This window comes from Argentina silus (assembly GCF_951799395.1).
Source record: "Argentina silus genome assembly, chromosome: X".
NCBI classification, from domain to species: Eukaryota; Metazoa; Chordata; class Actinopteri; order Argentiniformes; family Argentinidae; genus Argentina; species Argentina silus.
In genome coordinates this window covers 25,400,529-25,421,607 of record NC_139653.1, presented here as the reverse complement: position 1 = coordinate 25,421,607, position 21,079 = coordinate 25,400,529, and the positions used below count along the sequence as shown (strand labels likewise).

General features: G+C 42.6%; 1 protein-coding gene across 3 annotated transcripts in view; it reads left to right on the top strand.

Annotated features, from left to right (window-relative positions):
- The window catches only part of gria4a (glutamate receptor, ionotropic, AMPA 4a), a gene marked incomplete at both ends in the record, with an annotated part of 73,332 nt that extends 52,726 nt beyond the window's left edge, over positions 1-20,606 (top strand). The window contains 5 exons of one of the 3 annotated variants that reach the window (XM_083695264.1): positions 8,452-8,650; positions 13,981-14,228; positions 17,412-17,526; positions 18,308-18,445; positions 20,445-20,606. In XM_083695264.1, the coding sequence (XP_083551390.1) occupies positions 8,452-8,650; positions 13,981-14,228; positions 17,412-17,526; positions 18,308-18,445; positions 20,445-20,606 (862 nt within the window). Of the gene's footprint in view, positions 1-8,451; positions 8,651-13,980; positions 14,229-16,497; positions 16,613-17,411; positions 17,545-18,307; positions 18,446-20,444 lie in introns of all 3 variants that reach the window. The other 2 variants (XM_083695262.1, XM_083695263.1) reach the window with 2 other exon arrangements.
- Positions 20,607-21,079: the final 473 nt, after the last annotated feature.

The following is a 21,079-nucleotide window of genomic DNA, read 5'->3' as shown; positions in this document are numbered from 1 at the left end:
CCTGTAAGGATTTTAGCGGACCACGGGGCGTGTGGCCAAAGACAAGCTCTGCAGGGCTGAATCCTAAAGATTCCTGGACGGCTTCACGGGCTGCAAATAACACAAATGGAACTACCTCGTCCCAACTTTTTTCAGTTTCCAGGCAGTATTTGCAGAGCATAGTCTTTAAGGTCTGATGCCACCGTTCTAACGCACCCTGAGACTCAGGATGGTACGCACTGGAAAATGTACACCTAAAATTTTGAATGCCTGATTAAAAAGCTTGGACTTAAAATGTGTGCCCTGATCCGTTTGGATCACCCGGGGCAGGCCGAATGTGGAAAAGAACTTGTTTAACACTTTCACTACCGAACTGGCGGTGATGTTACGCACCGGGACAGCTTCGGGATAGCTTCGGCAAAACGAGTGGCAGCGCACATAATGGTGAGTAAATACTGATTTCCACTTTTTGTTCTGGGCAAGGGACCAACACAATCAACTATCACCCGTTCGAACGGCTCTCCTATTGCAGGTATAGGATGCAGTGGGGCCGGAGGAATGGTTTGGTTTGGTTTACCTGCCAGCTGGCATATATGACAACAGCGGCAGTGCCTAGCTACATCAGCCTTTAACCCTGGCCAAAAGAAATGCCTAAGGATGAGCTGATAAGTTTTGGTTATCCCCAAATGTCCTGACCACTGGCTTTCATGAGCTACTGACAAAACATGGTGATGATACACAGAGGGAACAACTACCTGATAGACAGTACTCCAATCAGAATTGTCTGCTAGGGGAGGAGACCACTTACGCACCAGAACATCATTATGGAGTAAGCAGGCTACCTTTTCCCCTTTTACTGTGTCAGCACTCACCACATTGGAGAAACACTTAGCCAGCGTCGGATCAGCTCCCTGAGCAGCGCACAGGCGTTCGCGAGTCACTGGGAGCGACAGGCCATCAGGAGGTGGCGTCTCTGGGCTGGTCGGGGGCACTAGATCGGCGGCACCTTCATTAGAGGATGCGGTTGCGACCTCCGTCCCACCCTCTCCTGAAAAGGTCTGCGCAAGCACACTGTCTACGAGAGAAATATCCTCATCCCTATCCTTATCTCTGATTGACTGTGCGCGAGTGACTGCGCACGCAGGGAACAACTCCAAGTGAGACTGTCCAACCTTGCCTAACTTCCAGTGTAGGAGTCACTTTACCGCCAGCTATGTCGTTACCCATTAAAAAGGCAATACCTCTAATTGGCAACGCGGGACAAACAGCGACCGGAAAAAAACCTGTGATCAATTTTGATAGCACATGGATGCGATGTACTGGCCGAGGGACGTAACCCATTTCAAGGCCATGCAACACAGCTCCATACCCACATTGCTCTGTGAAGGGCAACGCATCGGCGATCATTACCGATTGTGAGCAACCTGTGTTTCGTAAAATACGCACCGGGCGCTGATCACCAGTCTCGCCTGTCAGTGACACTAACCCCTCAAATGTGAACGGTTTAAAACATGCATCAATTTCAGCAACACTAGTCTCAGTGTCAAAACACGGTTCAACTTTAATTAATCCGACACCTTTCGGACGCGGGCCCTTCTGAGAAGGCTGTTGCTCTTTCTGTCTAAGAGTCAAACAGTTAGCAATTATATGACCAGGTTTGTGGCAATAAAAACACTCTCTTTCCTCTTTCTTGAGATTGAGTGCCTTAAAGGAATGATTGTGCACCGCTGGAGTATGACGAGGCTTCTCAGCGGAGACTGACGGAAACAGAGTCCTGTGGATTAGCACATACTCGTCGGCCAGTACAGCAGCAGAGGAGAGTGAACTTACTTTTTGTTCATTTAAGTAGACTACAAGGCGATCGGGCAAACTCTTTTTGAACTCTTCTAACAGAATCAACTCCCGCAACAAAATTATTTGACTTGCAGGTTGTGCTCCAATTGTCAAACATGGTTCCCTTTTCCCTTGCGAATTCAACATAAGTCTGGTTTGGGGCTTTTTTAAGATTTCTAAACCTCTGTCTGTAGGCTTCAGGGACCAATTTGTAAGCGCATAGGATCGCGGTTTTAACATCGTCATCATTCAAACTGTCCTCTATAGGGAGGGAAGTAGCTGCTTCTTTGGCTTTGCCATGAATTTTGCATTGCAATAGAAGTGCCCAAACTTCAGCCGGCCACTACAGAGCTGAAGCAATGCGCTCAAACGCACCAAAATAGGAGTCCACCTCAGTTTCCTTAAACATTGGCACTAAAGCAATGTGCTTGCTTATCTCAAAAGTTTTATGGGGTGGTGGAAGGTGGAAGGAGGAGACATACCGTCTGCCGCAGTGGACGCACGCAGTGCCTGCTCCTCTCTCTGGGACTCGAGTTCCAGCTGACGAAATCTCACAGCTGTGTCAGCCTTGATCTCCAGCTTTTTAATTTCCAGCTGTAGCTATCTGTTTTGTGCTTTCTCCTGGGCTTCTATGTGGAGACAGACTTTTAGCTGAGCCCCGTCTTTGGACTCAGTGCTGGCAAAAGGTGAGGGATCGTAGCGAGGCAGCGTAAACAGAGTTTTCACCCGCTCATCTGTCTCACCCTTCACTCCCGCACTTGCCTGAGCACCCTGAGGATCACCTGCCACTTCACCCAGGGCACTACCCTCCAGCACAGCGGACTCTGACTGCGACAACACAATAACCTCTCTCTCCACCAATTCACGTATTACTAGAGCCTTAAGCTCTGCTTTCTTAATTATCTGCTTAGGATAAATCAGACCGAAGTGATGTGCGATCTGTGCCAAATCATTTTTACGGCAGCTATCAATTTGCCTAAGAGTGGGATTAGCCAAGAACGTTTCGAGGTCAAACAGTGCCGTGTTCACTGGGTACTACAGGCACACACAATACCCTATTTTATTATTCTAAAAAACAATCCAACCTCCCAGTTGTCAATAACTTTTTTGGCTACGGGAATCCTTTAACAGATAAATCCCGGATGAGCCCCCACTTATGTTACAACCCGGCTCGCTAGGGGAAAGGGAAGCAACATAAAACCAGATGGATTTGGTAAATTATAGTTATTTTATTAACAAGGAACTTAAATCGTTTTATAAAGGTAACAAGGGTGACACAGAATCGGCGGCTACAAAGGAAAAAAGGCCGGCAGGGGCTGTTCAACTCAAACAAACAAATATAACCAAAAGAGAGCTCATAAAAGGTGAGCAAAACCTAAACGTTCATTATTCAAACAAAACCAAAACCAAAACAAAACCTCACTGGCCTAATGCAGCGGACAAAACTTAAATACAGGCAAGAACAGCCACCTCTACTAACCCCAACCCTAAACAAAAGAATCCACTACGTGTGGTGCAAATCAGTACAACAAAACTAAACTTGGCCCAATTTTCAATAACAAATAATAATTGAGTGCGCTATGCACAGTATCACAATACAAACCGAAATCGTTCTAACAAGTCTCTACAAAGTCTATCGTTCTAACAAGTTTCTACAAAGTCTCACAAGGGAACTGTTCAAACACACACACAGCCCCCTGACTGACAAGCTGGCCCTACTTTTATACGCCCTGCGCTGGGTCCAGATAGGCGCGCTTGTTGGGACGTATCCAATCCGGATCTGCGCTGGCAATACCGACGGGGAGCCTCAGAATCTTGTAGCGCCCAGCCTGCTTGACAGCACAACAAGAGACACATACGGGCAGGCGTCGGCTGCGGCCGTAACACAAGTACTCTCATTATTGTAATTTTTCAAGTCTGTAATTTTACTTTTACTTGAGTATGTATTATACTTCTCTACCTTTTTAAATCATCCATTACAGAGTACAATGATATTCATAGCAGAATCATACCAGCATTTGCTGGCCTCTGTTAAGTGCAGATTTGTAGTCCAAAAAATAGCAGTGGTGCCAAAACTGCGCTCATTGTGCCCAATCATATTCAATAGTCTAAACATGTAATCAAATTAAACCGTGCACAAAATCTGAACGTCATAATATTTAACTTCAATGGAGATGAAATGCAATAATCAAGGTAAAATATTCACTTTAAAAATAACGCAAATTATATTAGGATATTCAGTACTCTTTCCACCTCTGTTCTAGAACACCTATTGTGTGTGTGTGTGTGTGTGTGTGTGTGTGTGTGTGTGTGTGTGTGTGTGTGTGTGTGTGTGCGTGCGTGCGTGCATGCGTGTGTGTGAGACAGATTGTCATTAATCTCTCATCCACAGCATAGGAAGGCAATCTGGTGCCCATCACAGATGATACATGGCTTGTAATACAATGACTCACCTGTTGCATACCAACTATACATAACACACACCTTAGATGCGCGCGCGCACACACAAACACACACACACACACACACACACACACACACACACACACACACAAAGACACACACACACACACACACACACAGACATGAATACCAACAGTAAGAACATTTAAATCTGATCTAAGCATTCTCCATCAACCACTAATACACACCTCTCCAAGGCCAGACACACACACACAAAGACACACACACACACACACACACACACACACACACACACATACATACACACACGCACACACACATTGTAGACATCCTCACTCCATCGTTCCCTCCCTTGTCTCTCACCCCATCCTCTCCCCTCCCTCACTCCTTCCCTCATTCTAACCCATCTCTGGCTTGCCTGGTTTCTGTCTCCTTCCATCACTCCAATCATGTCTCTCTCTCTCCCCCCCATCTCCTAACTCTTCCCTCCTCTCTTTACCCTCATTTACTCCCACTCTCTCATCCTCCTCTCTCCTCTCCTCCTACGCCTCAATCTCACATTCTCTCAATCACATTAGATTAGGATGATATCACAGCTCAATAGATCACACTCCATTGCTGCCTTTGTTAGAAACATTAGTCGGCTTTCCACAGTGGGGCTTATGCAGTGTGTGCCAGTGTGTGCCAAGGCCAATTGCATGTCCACAGTCACTCCCAGGTTCAACGGTGCTTACTCCAGGCCTATTCAGTGCTTAAAACTTAGATTTTAAGCCTCCTTTACCCCCCCTGGTCCTTATGAGGCCAAACGGGGTGAGGGGAGCGATTTAGAGCGAGGGTGGGATATTATCATCCAAGTGCTTTAGTTGGCTAGCAAACTTGGTGGGTGGCAGGCATAATCTAAGTTAGCTCGTAACTACACAATGTAATTGATTTTTATAGCGAAAAATTTACAACTACAACAATTTTAGTAAAGACCTTAAGTTACCAGAACCTTTTGGGAAACTAGAGGATTTTTTTGGGGGGGCAGTCCCACTAGGGTTGTTCACTAGGCTCGAAGCAGCAGAGATTGGTGCACATATAGAATAGAATGCAAAGATAAAAAGGTTCTTACAGTAGCTGGGAGTTGACCAGGGACTCCAATACTTTCGAAAGGCACGGTAGCTTGGGTATTGGGTGGTAGTTATCTAGGTCGGAGGGGACACCACATGTCTGGAGAGGGAGCACATGGGCTGCCTTCCAAACCTTGGGGATAGTACCTGAGATAACAGTCAGATTAAAAATATGTGTCAATAACACAATCAGGGGGCAATCAGGGGGCCCGAATCAGGGGGCAATCATGGGGCCCGAAAGCTGCAATAGGCCTGGATCAACCAGATCAGCCCCAATGGATTTTTTTAGGTAAGTTTTAAGCCGGGCATCTAGTACATTACAAGTGATCTCTCATCAAGCCAACTGGGAGATGGGAGCGTAGTCAACTGTCTGATCAGGTTCAGCCAAACCACCATTTCTCTCAAATAAAAAGCCTGCTGAGATAAAATGCTGATTAAAGGCATTACTTATAAGAATTTTCTCTGTAATGAGGCCAGAGTTTGACAAAACTTCTTTCGGTAGGGATGAAGAGGAATTTCCACACTTCAGGGCATTCATTGTTTTCCAAAACTGTGTAGGATCACCAGCAGAATCCGAGATAGCACTTAGGAAGTAGCTTGATTTAACTTTCTTAATTGATGAGATACTCATCTATTTCTCAGTTGTCTGAAAATCAGCCAATCAGCTACTGAGTCTGTTTTTCTAGCTTTGGCCCAAGCCTGGTTTCTCAACAAAAGGAGATCTGAGAATTCTGTGGAATACCAACAATTAGATCTATTCTTAATTCTAAGACATTTAAAGGGGGCGTGTTTGTCTGGCAGAGATGTAAATATAGATGAGAAATGTTTTAGAGCCAAATCGGGGTCAGGTATGCAGAAACAAAACCTTGCTCACTAAAATGTTTAAAACTCCTTTTTGTAATGAAGCATGGAGCAGATTTGTTTATCCTTTCATATCTAATACAGGCTATTGGACAGTGATCACTGATGTAATTTTAAAAAACACCACTGGATATATATTTATAAGGCCTATTTATTAGAATGATGTCTAGCAGGGTGGATTTATCTGGATTCTTCAAGTTAGGCCGTGTTGGTTTTGAGATTAACTGTGATAGTTGTAAGCCATCGCACAGGTGTTTGATTTTATCTGAGGTTGGAGACAACCAGTCTAAATTAAAATCACCTATTATTACTACTTCAGAATGTAAATAGGAGGATAGAAGTGCAGCTAAGCTGTCTGGAGGTATGCTGTCTCAGCCGGTCCTGGAGAGCAATGATACAATCGTCTCTCACTTTCCCCTCCACTGTGAGGTGGAGGATGTCTGCCTGGTTATTTGGCTATTCTTCTGAAAACAGTCCACTATAATGTCCAGCAACCAGTCACCTGATTCAACTTTGTCACGCATTGGATGAATTAGCTTACATCCCAGCGATATAAGAAGTTAGGGTAGGCTATTTATCTGATTTTCATCATAGGCTTATAGGCTAAGAATTAGCCTACAATATCCTAATTTATTTAGACATTTCTGGCCAGCAAGCCACTGGCTTGGAGAATTCACTGGCCATCGCCAGGCCAGTGGGAAAGTGGCATTGTCAAGCCCTAAGCATCGGAGGTTCAGGGAGGTGAATACATCTTTTGACCCTATGTTTGACGTGCAAGTTGTGGGTGTAAAGTGACTCAGGGGGGCGTCGCTGCTGCAAGTAGTCTGAGGTGCTCATTCATTTACAAGCATATTAAAGTGCTTTGATTTTTTTTTTGTTCTGTAAAATTTATTAATTTCATAAAGTTTATGTAATTAACAATAACGACCTTGCAAGACCCACATGACATGAGACATCAGAATTGTTCAAACTTATCCAGAACATGTAATAGATGTTTGTTTGTTTAGCTACTGTTTTACAGAGACTAACTATTTGTTAGTAGTTGAGAGCAATGCATTTGGTTTGAGAACAACTGTTGTTGTTTCCTGGTTATTATTTGTAGAGAAAAGTCCAGGTAAAGTCCAGGTAAAGTCCAGGTAAAGTCCAGGTAAAGTCCAGGTAAAGTATAGGTAATCTCTCTCACCTTTAAAGAAGAATCAAAGCACTTGTCTCCTTTTGCTCTTTTTACTTTCTCTCTCTCTCAATGCCCTGCGTAAGTAATGGGACAGTGAAGCATGTTTTCTTCTTTCGGCTCTACAAATATTTGGATTTGAAATCAAACAATTACTATGAGGTTAAAGTAGAGTTTATCAGCTTTTATTTGATGATACTTGTGTATATTTGTTCCACCATTCAGAAATTACACCACTTTGAGTACCCAAAAATAGGGGGACTATGCATAAAACGTGTTGTAATTTCTGAATGGTGAAACCATATTGATTATTCGATTTAAAATCAAAACCCTGTGTAAGTAATGGGACAGTGAAGCTTTTTTTCTTCTTTTGGCCCTGCACTCCAAAAGTTTGGATTTTAAATCAAACAATTTACTCACTTCTCAGCTTTTATTTTATAGTATTTGTGTACACATTGGCTTCACCACAACACTTTTTATGCATAGTCCCCTATTTCAAGACACCCAAAAGTGATGGGACACTTTTTGGTTTCTGGTTCGTTCGTTCTGTGTGTTCCGTCACATCATTTGTGCAGTCATAAGAGAGCTCTCAATGGCTAGTATTGATTCTAGGCTTTGCGTTTGCCTTTGGAGTCTGCTATTGGTGTCTGTGAACCTGAGGACCAAAGAGACACCAATGAAAGTCAGGGAAGCCAATTAGAAACATAGCCAAAATTGTAAACCTACCAAAGTCAACAGTTTGGAACATCATTAAGAGTACCCAAGTTTAAATCTTTTACCTTTTGTTGTTGTCATTACTGAATTGTTTTGAAAACTGGAAAGTTAATTGCTTTGGTGCTATTGGCATTGTAGTCATTTTCAAGGTTCGCCCAATAAAGCAAATGTATATTTGAGTGCAATTAAGTCTGTATTCACTGTGTGCTTCTTCATTTTCAGTAACTAACATGCACTCCTCCCCCTTTTTCTCTCTGCTCCCCCCCTTTCCCCTCCTCCCTACATTCTCCTACCCTCGTTTCCTTTTTCTCCCCTTCTCCTTTCCCCTCTCCCCTTATTCCTCTAACCCCCTCCCTCCAGGTCTCTGTCAGGACGGATAGTGGGAGGTGTGTGGTGGTTCTTCACCTTGATCATCATCTCCTCCTACACGGCTAACCTGGCTGCCTTCCTGACAGTGGAGAGGATGGTGTCTCCTATAGAGAGTGCTGAGGACCTGGCTAAGCAGACTGAGATCGCATACGGCACACTAGACTCAGGATCCACTAAAGAGTTCTTCAGGGTGAGTACTACACTCCTTCTCTCACACACATACAGTACACGCACACTACATATATTAATGACCAACAACTCTGTTTTAAGTGAGAAGTTATGGCTTGTCAAAAGACAGGAAATTCAAAATGAGCACCACCACCCATAACTTCAGCTACTGTATGCACTAATAAGGCTTTCCAGCACACAGCTTTGATACCTGCTATAGTGCTGTATGTTGGTCTACTGTACTTCAGACAACATGTTCACAACTGGACAGGTTGCTTAGGATTCAAAGCCTCTCTCAAACGGCCTAATTCATACTATTAGAGTATGTTTTCTCCCAAGATAGTGATTTTTATTTTGCATAACAAGATAGAAGTTCCTTTTATTGTCACACAACCTAGGTTGGTGGAATTTGTTTTCAGTACAGCATGGTGGTGAACTCTACATTCATTGACATACACTGCACTGAATAGAAGACAGACAACAGAATATAGTCCAATGCACTGTAAATTGTGTCGGTCCCTGTAACACAGGATCCTTTTCCTCTTATTGTTCACTCTTACGTGGTAATGTTTAGTATAGTCATATGCCTTTGTGACAGTATAAGGTTATAGAAGCTTTAAATATATAACATATATGTAAGTCTGTAAACATTTCCCTGTGTGATATCAAGCTCACTACCACAAAGATTACCCTAATTATCCATAGATTGTGGAAAGATTTTCCTGGACTTCTACCAATAGAAACATGGTCTTTTTTTAAATACCCAAGTACTTTTTCAGATCATTGGATAGTCCACATCACTGTGCCAAATAATTATGCTTGTGTAGCATAGTGTGTCTGTTTCACAATAAGTCTGCTCATGTTACAATTAGAATAGGGATGGGCTTATGTTCTATCATATATAAATAAATTATGCGTGTAAACCACCAAACATATACCTGCATCAGTGTTTCCTCAGCTCTGCTGCAGAGGATAAATTCATTAGAGTTACCAGCCTTAGAAACCGCAAATTAACAGCACCTCAGATTAGAGCCCACATAAATGCTTCACAGAGTTCAAGTAGCAGACACATCTCAACATCAACTGTTCAGAGGAGACTGCATGAATCAGGCCTTCATGGTCGAATTGCTGCAAAGAAGCCACTACTGAGGAAGAACAACAAGAAGAAGAGAATTGCTTGGGCCAAGAAACACAGGGAATGGACATTAGACCAGTGGAAATCTGTACTTTGGTCTGATGAGTCCAAATTTGAGATTTTTGGTTCCACGCCGTGTCTTTGTGAGACGCAGAAAAGGTGAGCGGATGGTTTCTACATGTGTGGTTCCCACCGTGAAGCATGGGGGAGGAGGTGTGATGGTGTGGGGGTGCATTGCTGGTGACACTGTTGGTGATTTATTCAAAATTCAAGGCACACTTAACCAGCATGGCTACCACAGCATTCTGCAGCGACATGCCATCCCATCTGGTTTGCGCTTAGTGGGACCATCATTTGTTTTTCAACAGGACAATGACCCCAAACACACCTCCAGGCTATGTAAGGGCTATTTGACCAAGAAGGAGAGTGATGGAGTGCTCTGTCAGATGACCTGGCCACAATCACCCGACCTCAACCCAATTGAGATGGTTTGGGATGAGTTGGACCGCAGAGTGAAGGCAAAGCAGCCAACAAGTGCTCAGCACCTCTGGGAACTCCTTCAAGACTGTTGGAAAACAATTCCAGATGACTACCTCATGAAGCTGATTGAGAGAATGCCAAGAGTGTGCAAAGCTGTCATCAAAGCAAAAGGTGGCTACTTTGAAGAATCTAAAATATAAAACATATTCTGGTTTGTTTAACACTTTTTTGTTTACTACATAATTCCATATGTGTCCCTTCATAGTTTTGATGTCTTCAATATGAATCTACAATGTAGAAAATAATAAAAATAAAGAAAAACTATTGAATGATAAGGTGTGTCCAAACTTTTGACTGGTACTATATACACACACACACACACACACACACACATATATATATATATATATATATATATATATATATATATATATATATATATATATATATATATATATATATATATATATATATATATATATATGCGTCTCACAAAGACACGGCGTGGAACCAAAAATCTCAAATTTGGACTCATCAGACCAAAGTACAGATTTCCACTGGTCTAATGTCCATTCCCTGTATATATATACACAGTGGGGGAAATAATTATTTGATCCCCTGCTGATTTTGTTAGTTTGCCCGATTACAAAGAAATAAGCGGTCTATAATCTTTATGGTACTTTTAGTTTAACAAATAGAGACAGAATATCAACAAAGAAGTCCAGAAAAAACACATTATATAAAGTTATAAATTCATTTGCATTTGATCGAAGGAAATAAGTATTTGATCCCCTACAAACCAGCAAGAATTCTGGCTCATACAGACCGGTTATATGCCCATGAGGCACACAGATTAGTCCTGTCACTTTAGGAAAAGTACTCCTAATCTCTGCTTGTTATGGGTATAAAAGACACCTGTCAATAGAATCAATCTCTTCCATTCCAACCTCTCCACCACCATGGGCAAGACAAAAGAACATTCAAAGGACATCAGGGTAAGAGTTGTAGACCTGCACAAGGCTGGAATGGGCTACAAGACCATCAGCAAGAAGCTTGGTGAGAAGGAGACAACTGTTGGTGCAATTATTAGAAAATGGAAGAAATACAAAATAACCATCAATCGCCCTCGGCCTGGAGCTCCATGCAAGATCTTGCCTCGTGGGGTAAGGATGATCATCAGAAGGGTGAGGGATCAGCCCAGAACTACACGGGAGGAGCTTGGTAATGATCTCAAGGCAGCTGGGACCACAGTCACCAAGAAAACCATTGGTAACACACTACACCGTAACGGATTGAAATCCTGCAGTGCCCGCAAGGTCCCCCTGCTCAAGAAGGCACATGTACAGGCCCATCTGAAGTTTGCCAATGAAAACCTAAATGATTCAGAGAAGGCTTGGGAGAAGGTGATATGGTCAGATGAGACCAAAATTGAACTCTTTGGCATAAATTCGACTCTTCGTGTTTGGAGGGAGAGAAATGCTGAATGCTACAATCCCAAGAACACCATCCCCACCGTCAAACACGGAGGTGGAAACATTATGCTTTGGGGTTGTTTCTCTGCTAAGGGTACAGGACGACTTCACTGCATTGAGGGGCCAATGGACGGGGCCATGTACCATAAGATCTTGGACGAGAACCTCCTTCCCTCAGCCAGAGCACTGAGGATGGGTCGTGGATGGGTCTTCCAGCATGACAATGACCCAAAACATACAGCCAAGGCAACAAAGGAGTGGCTCAAGAAGAAGCACACTAAGGTCATGGAGTGGCCTAGCTAGTCTCCAGACCTTAATCCTATAGAAAATTTGTGGAGGGAGCTGAAGCTTCGAGTTGCCAAGCAAAAGCCTTGAAACCTTCAGGATTTGGAGAGGATCTGTAAAGAGGAGTGGACCAAAATCCTTCCTGAGATGTGTGCAAACCTGGTGACCAACTATAGGAAACGTCTGACTTCTGTGCTTGCCAGCAAGGGTTTCTCCACCAAGTACTAAGTCATGTTTTGCTTGGGGATCAAATACTTATTTCCTTCAATCAAATGCAAATGAATTTATAACTTTATACAATGTGTTTTTTCTGGACTTCTTTGTTGATATTCTGTCTCTATTTGTTAAAATAAAAGTACCATAAAAATTATAGACCACTCATTTCTTTGTAATCGGGCAAACTAACAAAATCAGCAGGGGATCAAATAATTATTTCCCCCACTGTATATATATATATATATATATATATATATTATAAACATGTGTATAATTTTTTTTTTATTTATTTTGTTTACACAACAAAATGTTGAAAAAGTGAAGGGGTCTGAAAACTTTCTGAAGCCACTGTAGATAAAAAGCAACCATTCTATCAATATATGGAATTTATTTGGGATGGAATTGTAAAAAGGTAGGACTGTGCAAGGATTACCAGAATTTAAAATGGGCGTTTCTGCATTCTACAAGCAATTTGTCAACCAGGAAATTGCTTTAGGAAAATGTTATACATTACAGTGGACGATTTCGCGACCATCTAGCATGGTTTGAGAGGGCGCTATGTCGTCCTCTTGGTGCTGGGGGATGGAACGACAAGAGGAAAATCAATTCAAGAATTCCTCAGGTCCCTATAAATACACATACATACTCTACACACACACACACGCACGCACGCACGCACACACACACACACACACACACACACACACACACACACACACACACACACACACACACACACACACACACACACACACACACACACACAGATACAGATACAGTACTACTGTGTGTATTTGTGGCTGTAGCAGACAGTTTGTGCATCTGTGACTGGCTCTCACATCATCAACATAAGTGGCAGGCTGAAATCTGTGGAGGGTGAAAAAGCAATTTACTCTCCCACAACTGAGAAGGATTTACCGGCATTAATTATCTGTGCATGTGTGTGTGTGTGTGTGTGTGTTTGTGTGAGAGATAGATAGAGAGAGGTGCTCTAGGTACTGTGTTTGTGTGAGAGATACATAGATAGAGAGAGAGGTGCTCTAGGTTCTGCTTCATTGGCTTTGGCTTAGTGTGTTCCTTGCGGAGAGACGGAATAACATTTTATCACTGTGAGAGGAGAAACAGAATGAGGGAATAACAAGATGGTTGTGGAGAGTGACAGTTAGTTCCCTAGCTTGTTATTTTCATTCTTCAGTAGACCTAGCCCACGCAACACACACACACACACACACACACACACACACACACACTCACAAACTCACGCACTCACTTATATTATTTACAAGTGTCTGGTTTTCCGCACTTATTCTGAAATGTTAAAGATACAAATGAACTGTAGGAGATAGATAGATAGATAGATAGATAGATAGATAGATAGATAGATAGATAGATAGATAGATAGATAGATAGATAGATAGATAGATAGATAGATAGACAGATAGATAGATAGATAGACAGATAGATAGATAGACAAATAGATAGATAGATAGATAGATAGATAGATAGATAGATAGATAGATAGATAGACAGACAGACAGATAGATAGATAGACAGACAGACAGACAGACAGACAGACAGACAGATAGATAGATAGATAGATAGATAGATAGATAGATAGATAGATAGACAGACAGATAGATAGATAGATAGACAGATAGATAGATAGACAAATAGATAGATAGATAGATAGATAGATAGATAGATAGATAGATAGATAGATAGATAGATAGATAGATAGACTAACAATTTGCCCTCCCCCTACAGAGGTCAAAGATAGCTGTGTATGAGAAGATGTGGTCCTACATGAAGTCAGCTGAGCCCACCGTGTTCACCAAGCGCACATCTGAGGGAGTCGCTCGCGTACGCAAGTCCAAGGGGAAGTACGCCTTTCTCCTGGAGTCCACTATGAATGAGTACACTGAGCAGCGTAAACCCTGCGACACCATGAAGGTCGGGGGGAACCTGGACTCTAAGGGCTACGGCATCGCCACACCTAAAGGCTCACTGCTAAGGTGGGTGGAGTAATATAACAATAGGAGTAGTATGTTCATACTCAGCTGTTGTTATGGTATTCCACCTACCCTGGTGTGCCTTTCTATAGACAAGTTAGTCAGTGTTTATGTCTCCATGTATGTTTGGTCTGTCATTCTTCCTCATTTTCTTTCTTTCTTTCTTTCTCTCTTCGTCTCTCTTTGTCTCCATCTCTCCTCATTGTTTCGAATTAGAGGCTGTTAGCGCCATTGCACTTTTGTGTTGCTGTCTTTTTCCGCCACTCTCTCCCCCTCTGTCTGTCATTATTTCACTCACTCGGTCTCTTCACAGGCTCACCAAACAGGTAACATTGTCCACCTGTTTGTCATTGGACTGTCTTGTTCCCTCGTTTCCTCATTCTCAGAGATAGTGATGATGATGATGAAGATGCTGTTCTGATTCTGAAAGATGTTACTAATGGAAACACCGTGGGGTGGGGCATAGCGTCAAGATGACTTCCAGAGCCATGCGGGGAATTTACAGACAAACAGGAAACTAGGAAGTATGTACAGGGGCCTGGCCAATAGAAACCAAATACTGATCAAATCATTTCACCAAAATATAGATGAAAGCAAATTAATTGGCAATTCCTTGAAATGTTACTGAAATCTCCTCCTGTCCTATAACTTCCCCATGTGCACAGCTGAAATATGTCCCCCACACCCATGCCACATCACCAGGGTGTCCACTCAGATAGATAAATGTTTTCCGCTTCCAAGGGAAAAGTTACAGACAGTGGGCGGTAGTTCCCCGCTAGCCCCCCCCAACATTCTCGGGACTATCGACTGCTGTCTCTGACTTCTCCCTATCACCGGAAAATCTACCTACCAGCATGCACAAGGCCAGGAGCGCAAACATCAGACAAGGCCGCCCCATCTCACGGTGAACCAACCAGAGCACTTATCTGAGTTGATGATGTTGATGATAAAGATGATGATGATTATAATGTTGTTTTATAAAGCAGTTTTATTATCAATATAATTAATTTAATGATATTACATTATTATTATTATTATTATTATTATTATTATTATTGTCATTACCCACATCTGGGAGATATCTGTAGTATTGTTCCTTTTTCCATACCCCTCTTTCTGTATGTTAATGAGATTTTTCATGGCTTGTAGATCATCCAAGAGATAACTCTCTCATAACCTCTACAGGTACATTGTCTATACACAGACATACATACATACATACATACATACATACAGACAGACAGACAGACAGACAGACAGACAGACAGACAGACAGACAGACAGACAGACAGACAGACAGACAAAAATACAATACAATAATGTATTTGATGTGAAATCAGAATAAGTCTACAGGCTACAGAAAACTCTTAACTGGATGTCTTATTCTGACACACACACACACACACACACACACACACACACACACACACACATATTGTTGTGTACATGTGTTGAATATAAAAATAAGCACATTTACACACATGAAACACATTTATATATCCCCTTAAATTGTTCTTATTCTGATGATAAAGATGCCAAATATAAAGGACCTCTACCCAGTACACCAGTACACACACACAAACAAACAAACACAAACAAACAAAAACACACACACACACACACACACACACACACACACACACACACACACACACACACACACACACACATACTGTACTCCCAGTGTGAGTATGTTTTTTTATCAGCCCCCTCTGTCCCTGGCTCGTGTTTGGAGGTCATTCCTCTTCAGGGGTGTGAGATGTAGACCTGCAGGGGACTAGAACAAGACCAGCAGGAGACTAGAACAGGATCAGCAGGCGACTAAGGCCTGTTTTAACACACATTAAACCAGGTCTCCACCACTGACAGTTGCATATGCTCTCACCAATACCCCTTTATAATATATTGTTTTCTTATTTAAGATCATGTCACTTTGTCACACACACACACACGCACACACACACGCACACACACACGCACACACACACACACACACACACACACACACAGACGCACACACACACGCACACACACACGCACACACACACACACGCACACACACACACACACACACACACAGACACACACACACACACACACACACACACACACACACACAGTGAGAGAGAGAGGGAAAGAGAGGGTTGTCCGGGGTGCATCCTCGCGTGACCTTCCAACCAACTAATCACCATTGTTCCTTTTCCTCATCTCTGCTCTCATTGGCTGGTGACTCCATCTCTCCTCTGATGAACTATGTTTTATCCCTTTTAAGAAATGCGGTCAACCTGGCCGTGTTAAAACTGAACGAGCAGGGCCTGTTGGACAAATTGAAAAATAAGTGGTGGTACGACAAGGGAGAGTGTGGCAGCGGGGGAGGGGACTCCAAGGTTAGCTTCACTGTTACCGACCGTGGTTCAACCGCGTTCGGGAGTAATGCACGCATCTGCCCCGGCCACACACAGACAACAGATAGCCACAACCCTACCCCGATCGCTTCCCTGACTCCCCCTGGGCGAAATGAGGGGGGAGAAGGAGTGTGTTGTGGGGTGGAGGTAAAGAGAGAGAGGAGAGCAATTACTGTCAAAGCAGGAATATTCACCCTCTAGTGGCTGCTCTGGAGACAGGAGGATGGGTTCAGGCCCAGCGAACAGTTAAAGGAATAGTTCACTCAAATTACAAAAATACTAATTTGTTCACTAGATTCCAGTCTGTCCTTGTCCATAGACTGATTTAAAGCAAGGACACTACTATTTATTTTGTAATTTTGGGTGAACTATCCCTTTAAAATTTTTTTGCTAAAACCTAAATGGAGGTATTGGGATGATGTAGAGAAACTATCCTGTCCCCCATCCCCCTCCCTGTATAAGCACTGAGCACTGAGCAGGCCCTGCCAATAGTCCAGTGTTCACAGTAATTGCCTCTGCTTGCATACCGACGGCTGGGGCAGTATGAGCGCATTATTGGAAGTGACACAGGGGGGTCCCACTCATATGTCTGTAGCTCGCTTAGCCCCTCGCTCACCCCTAGCCCCTCCAACGAGCATACACACATGTACTCAGTGGGATCCATACTGGGTCACTTCTACCAAACAGTACCTTTTCTGTGACTGAGCTCTGACTGTATGTGATCTAATAACATAAAATAACATGACCTATGATGTTATTTATGTTATTTTTACACGCGAAGAACCCCGGTAAACCTTGCGGTTTTGAAACTGAGTGAAGCAGGCGTCTTAGACAAACTGAAAAACAAATGGTGGTACGATAAGGGAGAGTGTGGACCCAAGGACTCTGGAAGTAAGGTCAGTCTCATGGGCAGAGTGGGGGACCAAACACCCTCACTGTGTGACAGACAGCCGCTTCAGACTAGCCTGAACAGTGTCATTAGCATTATGGTTAGCATTAGCAAGCCCATTACAAGCTAAATTAACTGTCTTGTGTATTTGATGAACCTATTGTTCAATGCCATGCAGTCAGATAGATCTGTCACTGCTAGTTTTCTGATCATGTCATATTTGTTCCTCTACGAAGTAACTTACCACAAAAATATAATTTCAGACAAAGAGACATGTCATTGGCGCATTATTCTAAATTATTACTCATAATGAGGTTCTTAAGACAGATATTTTTTAAATTAAGTGCTTAGAATATCCTAGACATGAGCCATGGGGTAGAATACTGTTTCATCACTCATCCAAAAGCCTGCTTAGAAGTAACTTATTTGAAATATAAACAGATTATTAAAAATTTACAAGTGAACCTAGCTTTGATTATCATTGTAATGTAATGTTTCTTTGACTTGTTGTAATGCAATAGTAGAGATAGTATGTTGTAGTAGTAGTAGCTAGTAATAGTTAGTAATAGAACTACCTGCTGTAGTTGCCGTTGTTTTTGTAGTAGTAGTTGTTTTAGTAGTGTACTATTTGATACTATGTGATAATAAAAATGATAATAATAATACCATTAAAATAATAAGATACTCTACAATAACTATATGTAATGGTAAAACTGTATTTTTTTTTTTGTCTCGCTCTCACCCACTCTTTCTCTCTCTAACCCTCTTCTCTCCCCCTGCCTCCTCAGGACAAGTCGTCTCAGGCCCTGAGTCTGAGCAACGTTGCGGGGGTCTTCTACATCCTTGTGGGGGGTCTGGGTCTGGCCATGATGGTGGCCCTGGTGGAGTTCTGCTACAAGTCGCGGGCCGAAGCCAAGCGCATGAAGGTGGACCTTAGCCCCCCCCACTGCCCCAGCCCCTCTCCCAGCACCCAGAATCTAGCCACTTATAGGGAGGGGTACAACGTTTACGGCTCCGAGGGGGTCAAGATATAGGGGTAGGACTTAGGGTCTCCTTTAGGTGGGGTGGTGGTGCGTGAAGTGGAGTTCTGTGTAGCTACTGTATAGCACAGCAGAGCAGTGTTGTGATATGTGGTGAAGCATTGTGGAACCAATGTTTTTTTCTGTTGTGACAGCTTCTTATGTTTCATTTTGGGTATCTTGTTTGGTTTGTGTTTGTTTTTATGATCATTGTTGTGTTCTATTGTGTAGCGCTTCACCCTAGAGCATTCTAGGGGTAGATTTGTGCGATGGCAGATTTGGTTCCATCGTCTTTGGCTGCAGATGATGATGATGATAATGATGGTGATAATGTTGCTCTTGGCTTTTGACTCGTATAGACACCTGCATTCTGTCCATTCTCAGAGTAAATCTTCAGTATGTACTGTAAGCCCATAGCAGGGGTGTTCAACTCCAGTCATTGAGGGCCAAAGTGTCTGCAGTGTCGCTCCACGTCTGGACCAGGGGGGCAACAGCGTATGCAGGCTTTACTTTAGCCCAGCACTTACTCACCTGATTCTACTAACCATGGTCTTGATTATTAGTCAGCCAGTTGAATCAGGCATATTAGTGCAGTGCTGGGATAGAATAAAAGGCTGCATAGAATGCTTCCCAAGACCAAGAGAGCAGAACACTGATGAAGACCTGGGTAATCAGATGTATGGATCCTCTATCCAGCCAGTGGCATTTATTAATTAGTTAAATGCCCAAGGAGAAAGAACAAATAGCAGCCAGACTATGGCCTTCGAGCACTGGAGTTGTGTACAGTACTCCTGTTTAGCAGTGTCTCAAATACCTTATTGCAAGTTCCAGAACACTAGACCACAAAACACCTGAATTCTTTTAGGGTTTGTAGAACAATCTTAAATCAACCGAACACTTTATAGAGAATGACTGCTTATTGATGTTGTTGCAAAAAGAGTTCACGAATATATCAGTGAGATTATTTGAAATTATTAACATACATAGGTAGCACTTTATTGGAAATTGTGTTTTTAAACTCTGTATGAACCATTACTTCATAGTTTCTTAACCATATATACCATGATATTATTTAGTAATGTATTCATAAACATAAGTAAATAATGTACAAAGCATATTTTTCGGACCTCTAATCTGAATTATGAACAATAGGCCATTTACATGGTTTTATGTTAGAAGGTTTATAAGTAGTTTATAAGCAGACCTTTGAATAAAGTGTTTCTGAAATGTGATTTAGTTTGAGAGAGTCATCTTGGTAACAGGTTGTTTGTTTGTGCCGTGGATGCTTAGATAGATAATGCATCCAACCATGTTTCCTTTTCTGGCATTTACACAAATCAACCAACCTGTCTATGATGCCTTATTCTTTATCAATCTTTAGCAATATAAAGCTGGATTTAAACATCATAAAGTAGTGTGTTCTCATAAAGTGTTGCCATTCTAGAACAGAAGTCAGTCGGACCCTCTCTATAATCTGAAATATGGGAAAACACCCCTCACTTCTCTCCTTGTCCTTCAAATCCTCAATTTACAAATCCTCACCTTACCTGTTTGTAATATCAAGACCCCAGAATTGCATGGTCACCTTTGAAATGCAGATGTCTAACCTAAACATATTTGAGACGTATTCTGAGTGTCTGTATGTTTGTTGTCGCCTGCCTTTGCGTTAATTTTGACTTTTCATTGTAAAGTTAGTTTAAGTATGTTTACTTATATGTTGGTGCAAGTGTGTTTGAGTGTGTGTGTGCGTGTGTGTTTGTGTGTGTGTGTGTGTGTGTGTGTGTGTGTGTGTGTGTGTGTGTGTGTGTGTGTGTGTGTGTGTGTGTGTGTGTGTTTGTGAGCGTATGTTTACCTGACAAAAACTCATCACTGTTTCTTTTCCTTCTCATCTCCCTTCCATCTCCAGCTGTCATTCTCTGAAGCCATGAGGAACAAGGCCCGTCTATCAATCACGGGCAGTATGGGGGAGAATGGGCGTGTCTTGACCCCGGACTGCCCCAAGGCTGTCCACGCAGGCCACGCCCTTAGACATCCAGGCCTCGCTGTGGTCTCCTCGGGCCTACCCTGAAAACCAAAAACACACAGTGCCTTATCACACACACACACACACACACACACACACACACACACACACACACAAACACACACACACACACACAGACACACACACACACACACACACACACAGCTACATAATCACCCCAGACCTGATGCCACAAACACAAACTAGAAACAAGCTAACAGCAACTACAGGGAGACAGGAGGGACAAAACTGATGACAACATGAAGTTCAAACTTTGGGGGATCCATTAACTCATGGAAACCAAGGTGACAAACTGACAGTGACACAGCATAGACTGACAAGACATGAACTGATGATAAACTGAGAATAAAATGGTGGTGATGATGATGATGATGATGATGATGAAGACTTAGGCGGTGTCAGAAGCAGACAGATAACCGCTTATTTTGCTTTAACTTGATTGGTCGCTTTGGCTAACAAGCCACACCTCTGACTCATTACCAGGAAACTATGCTTCA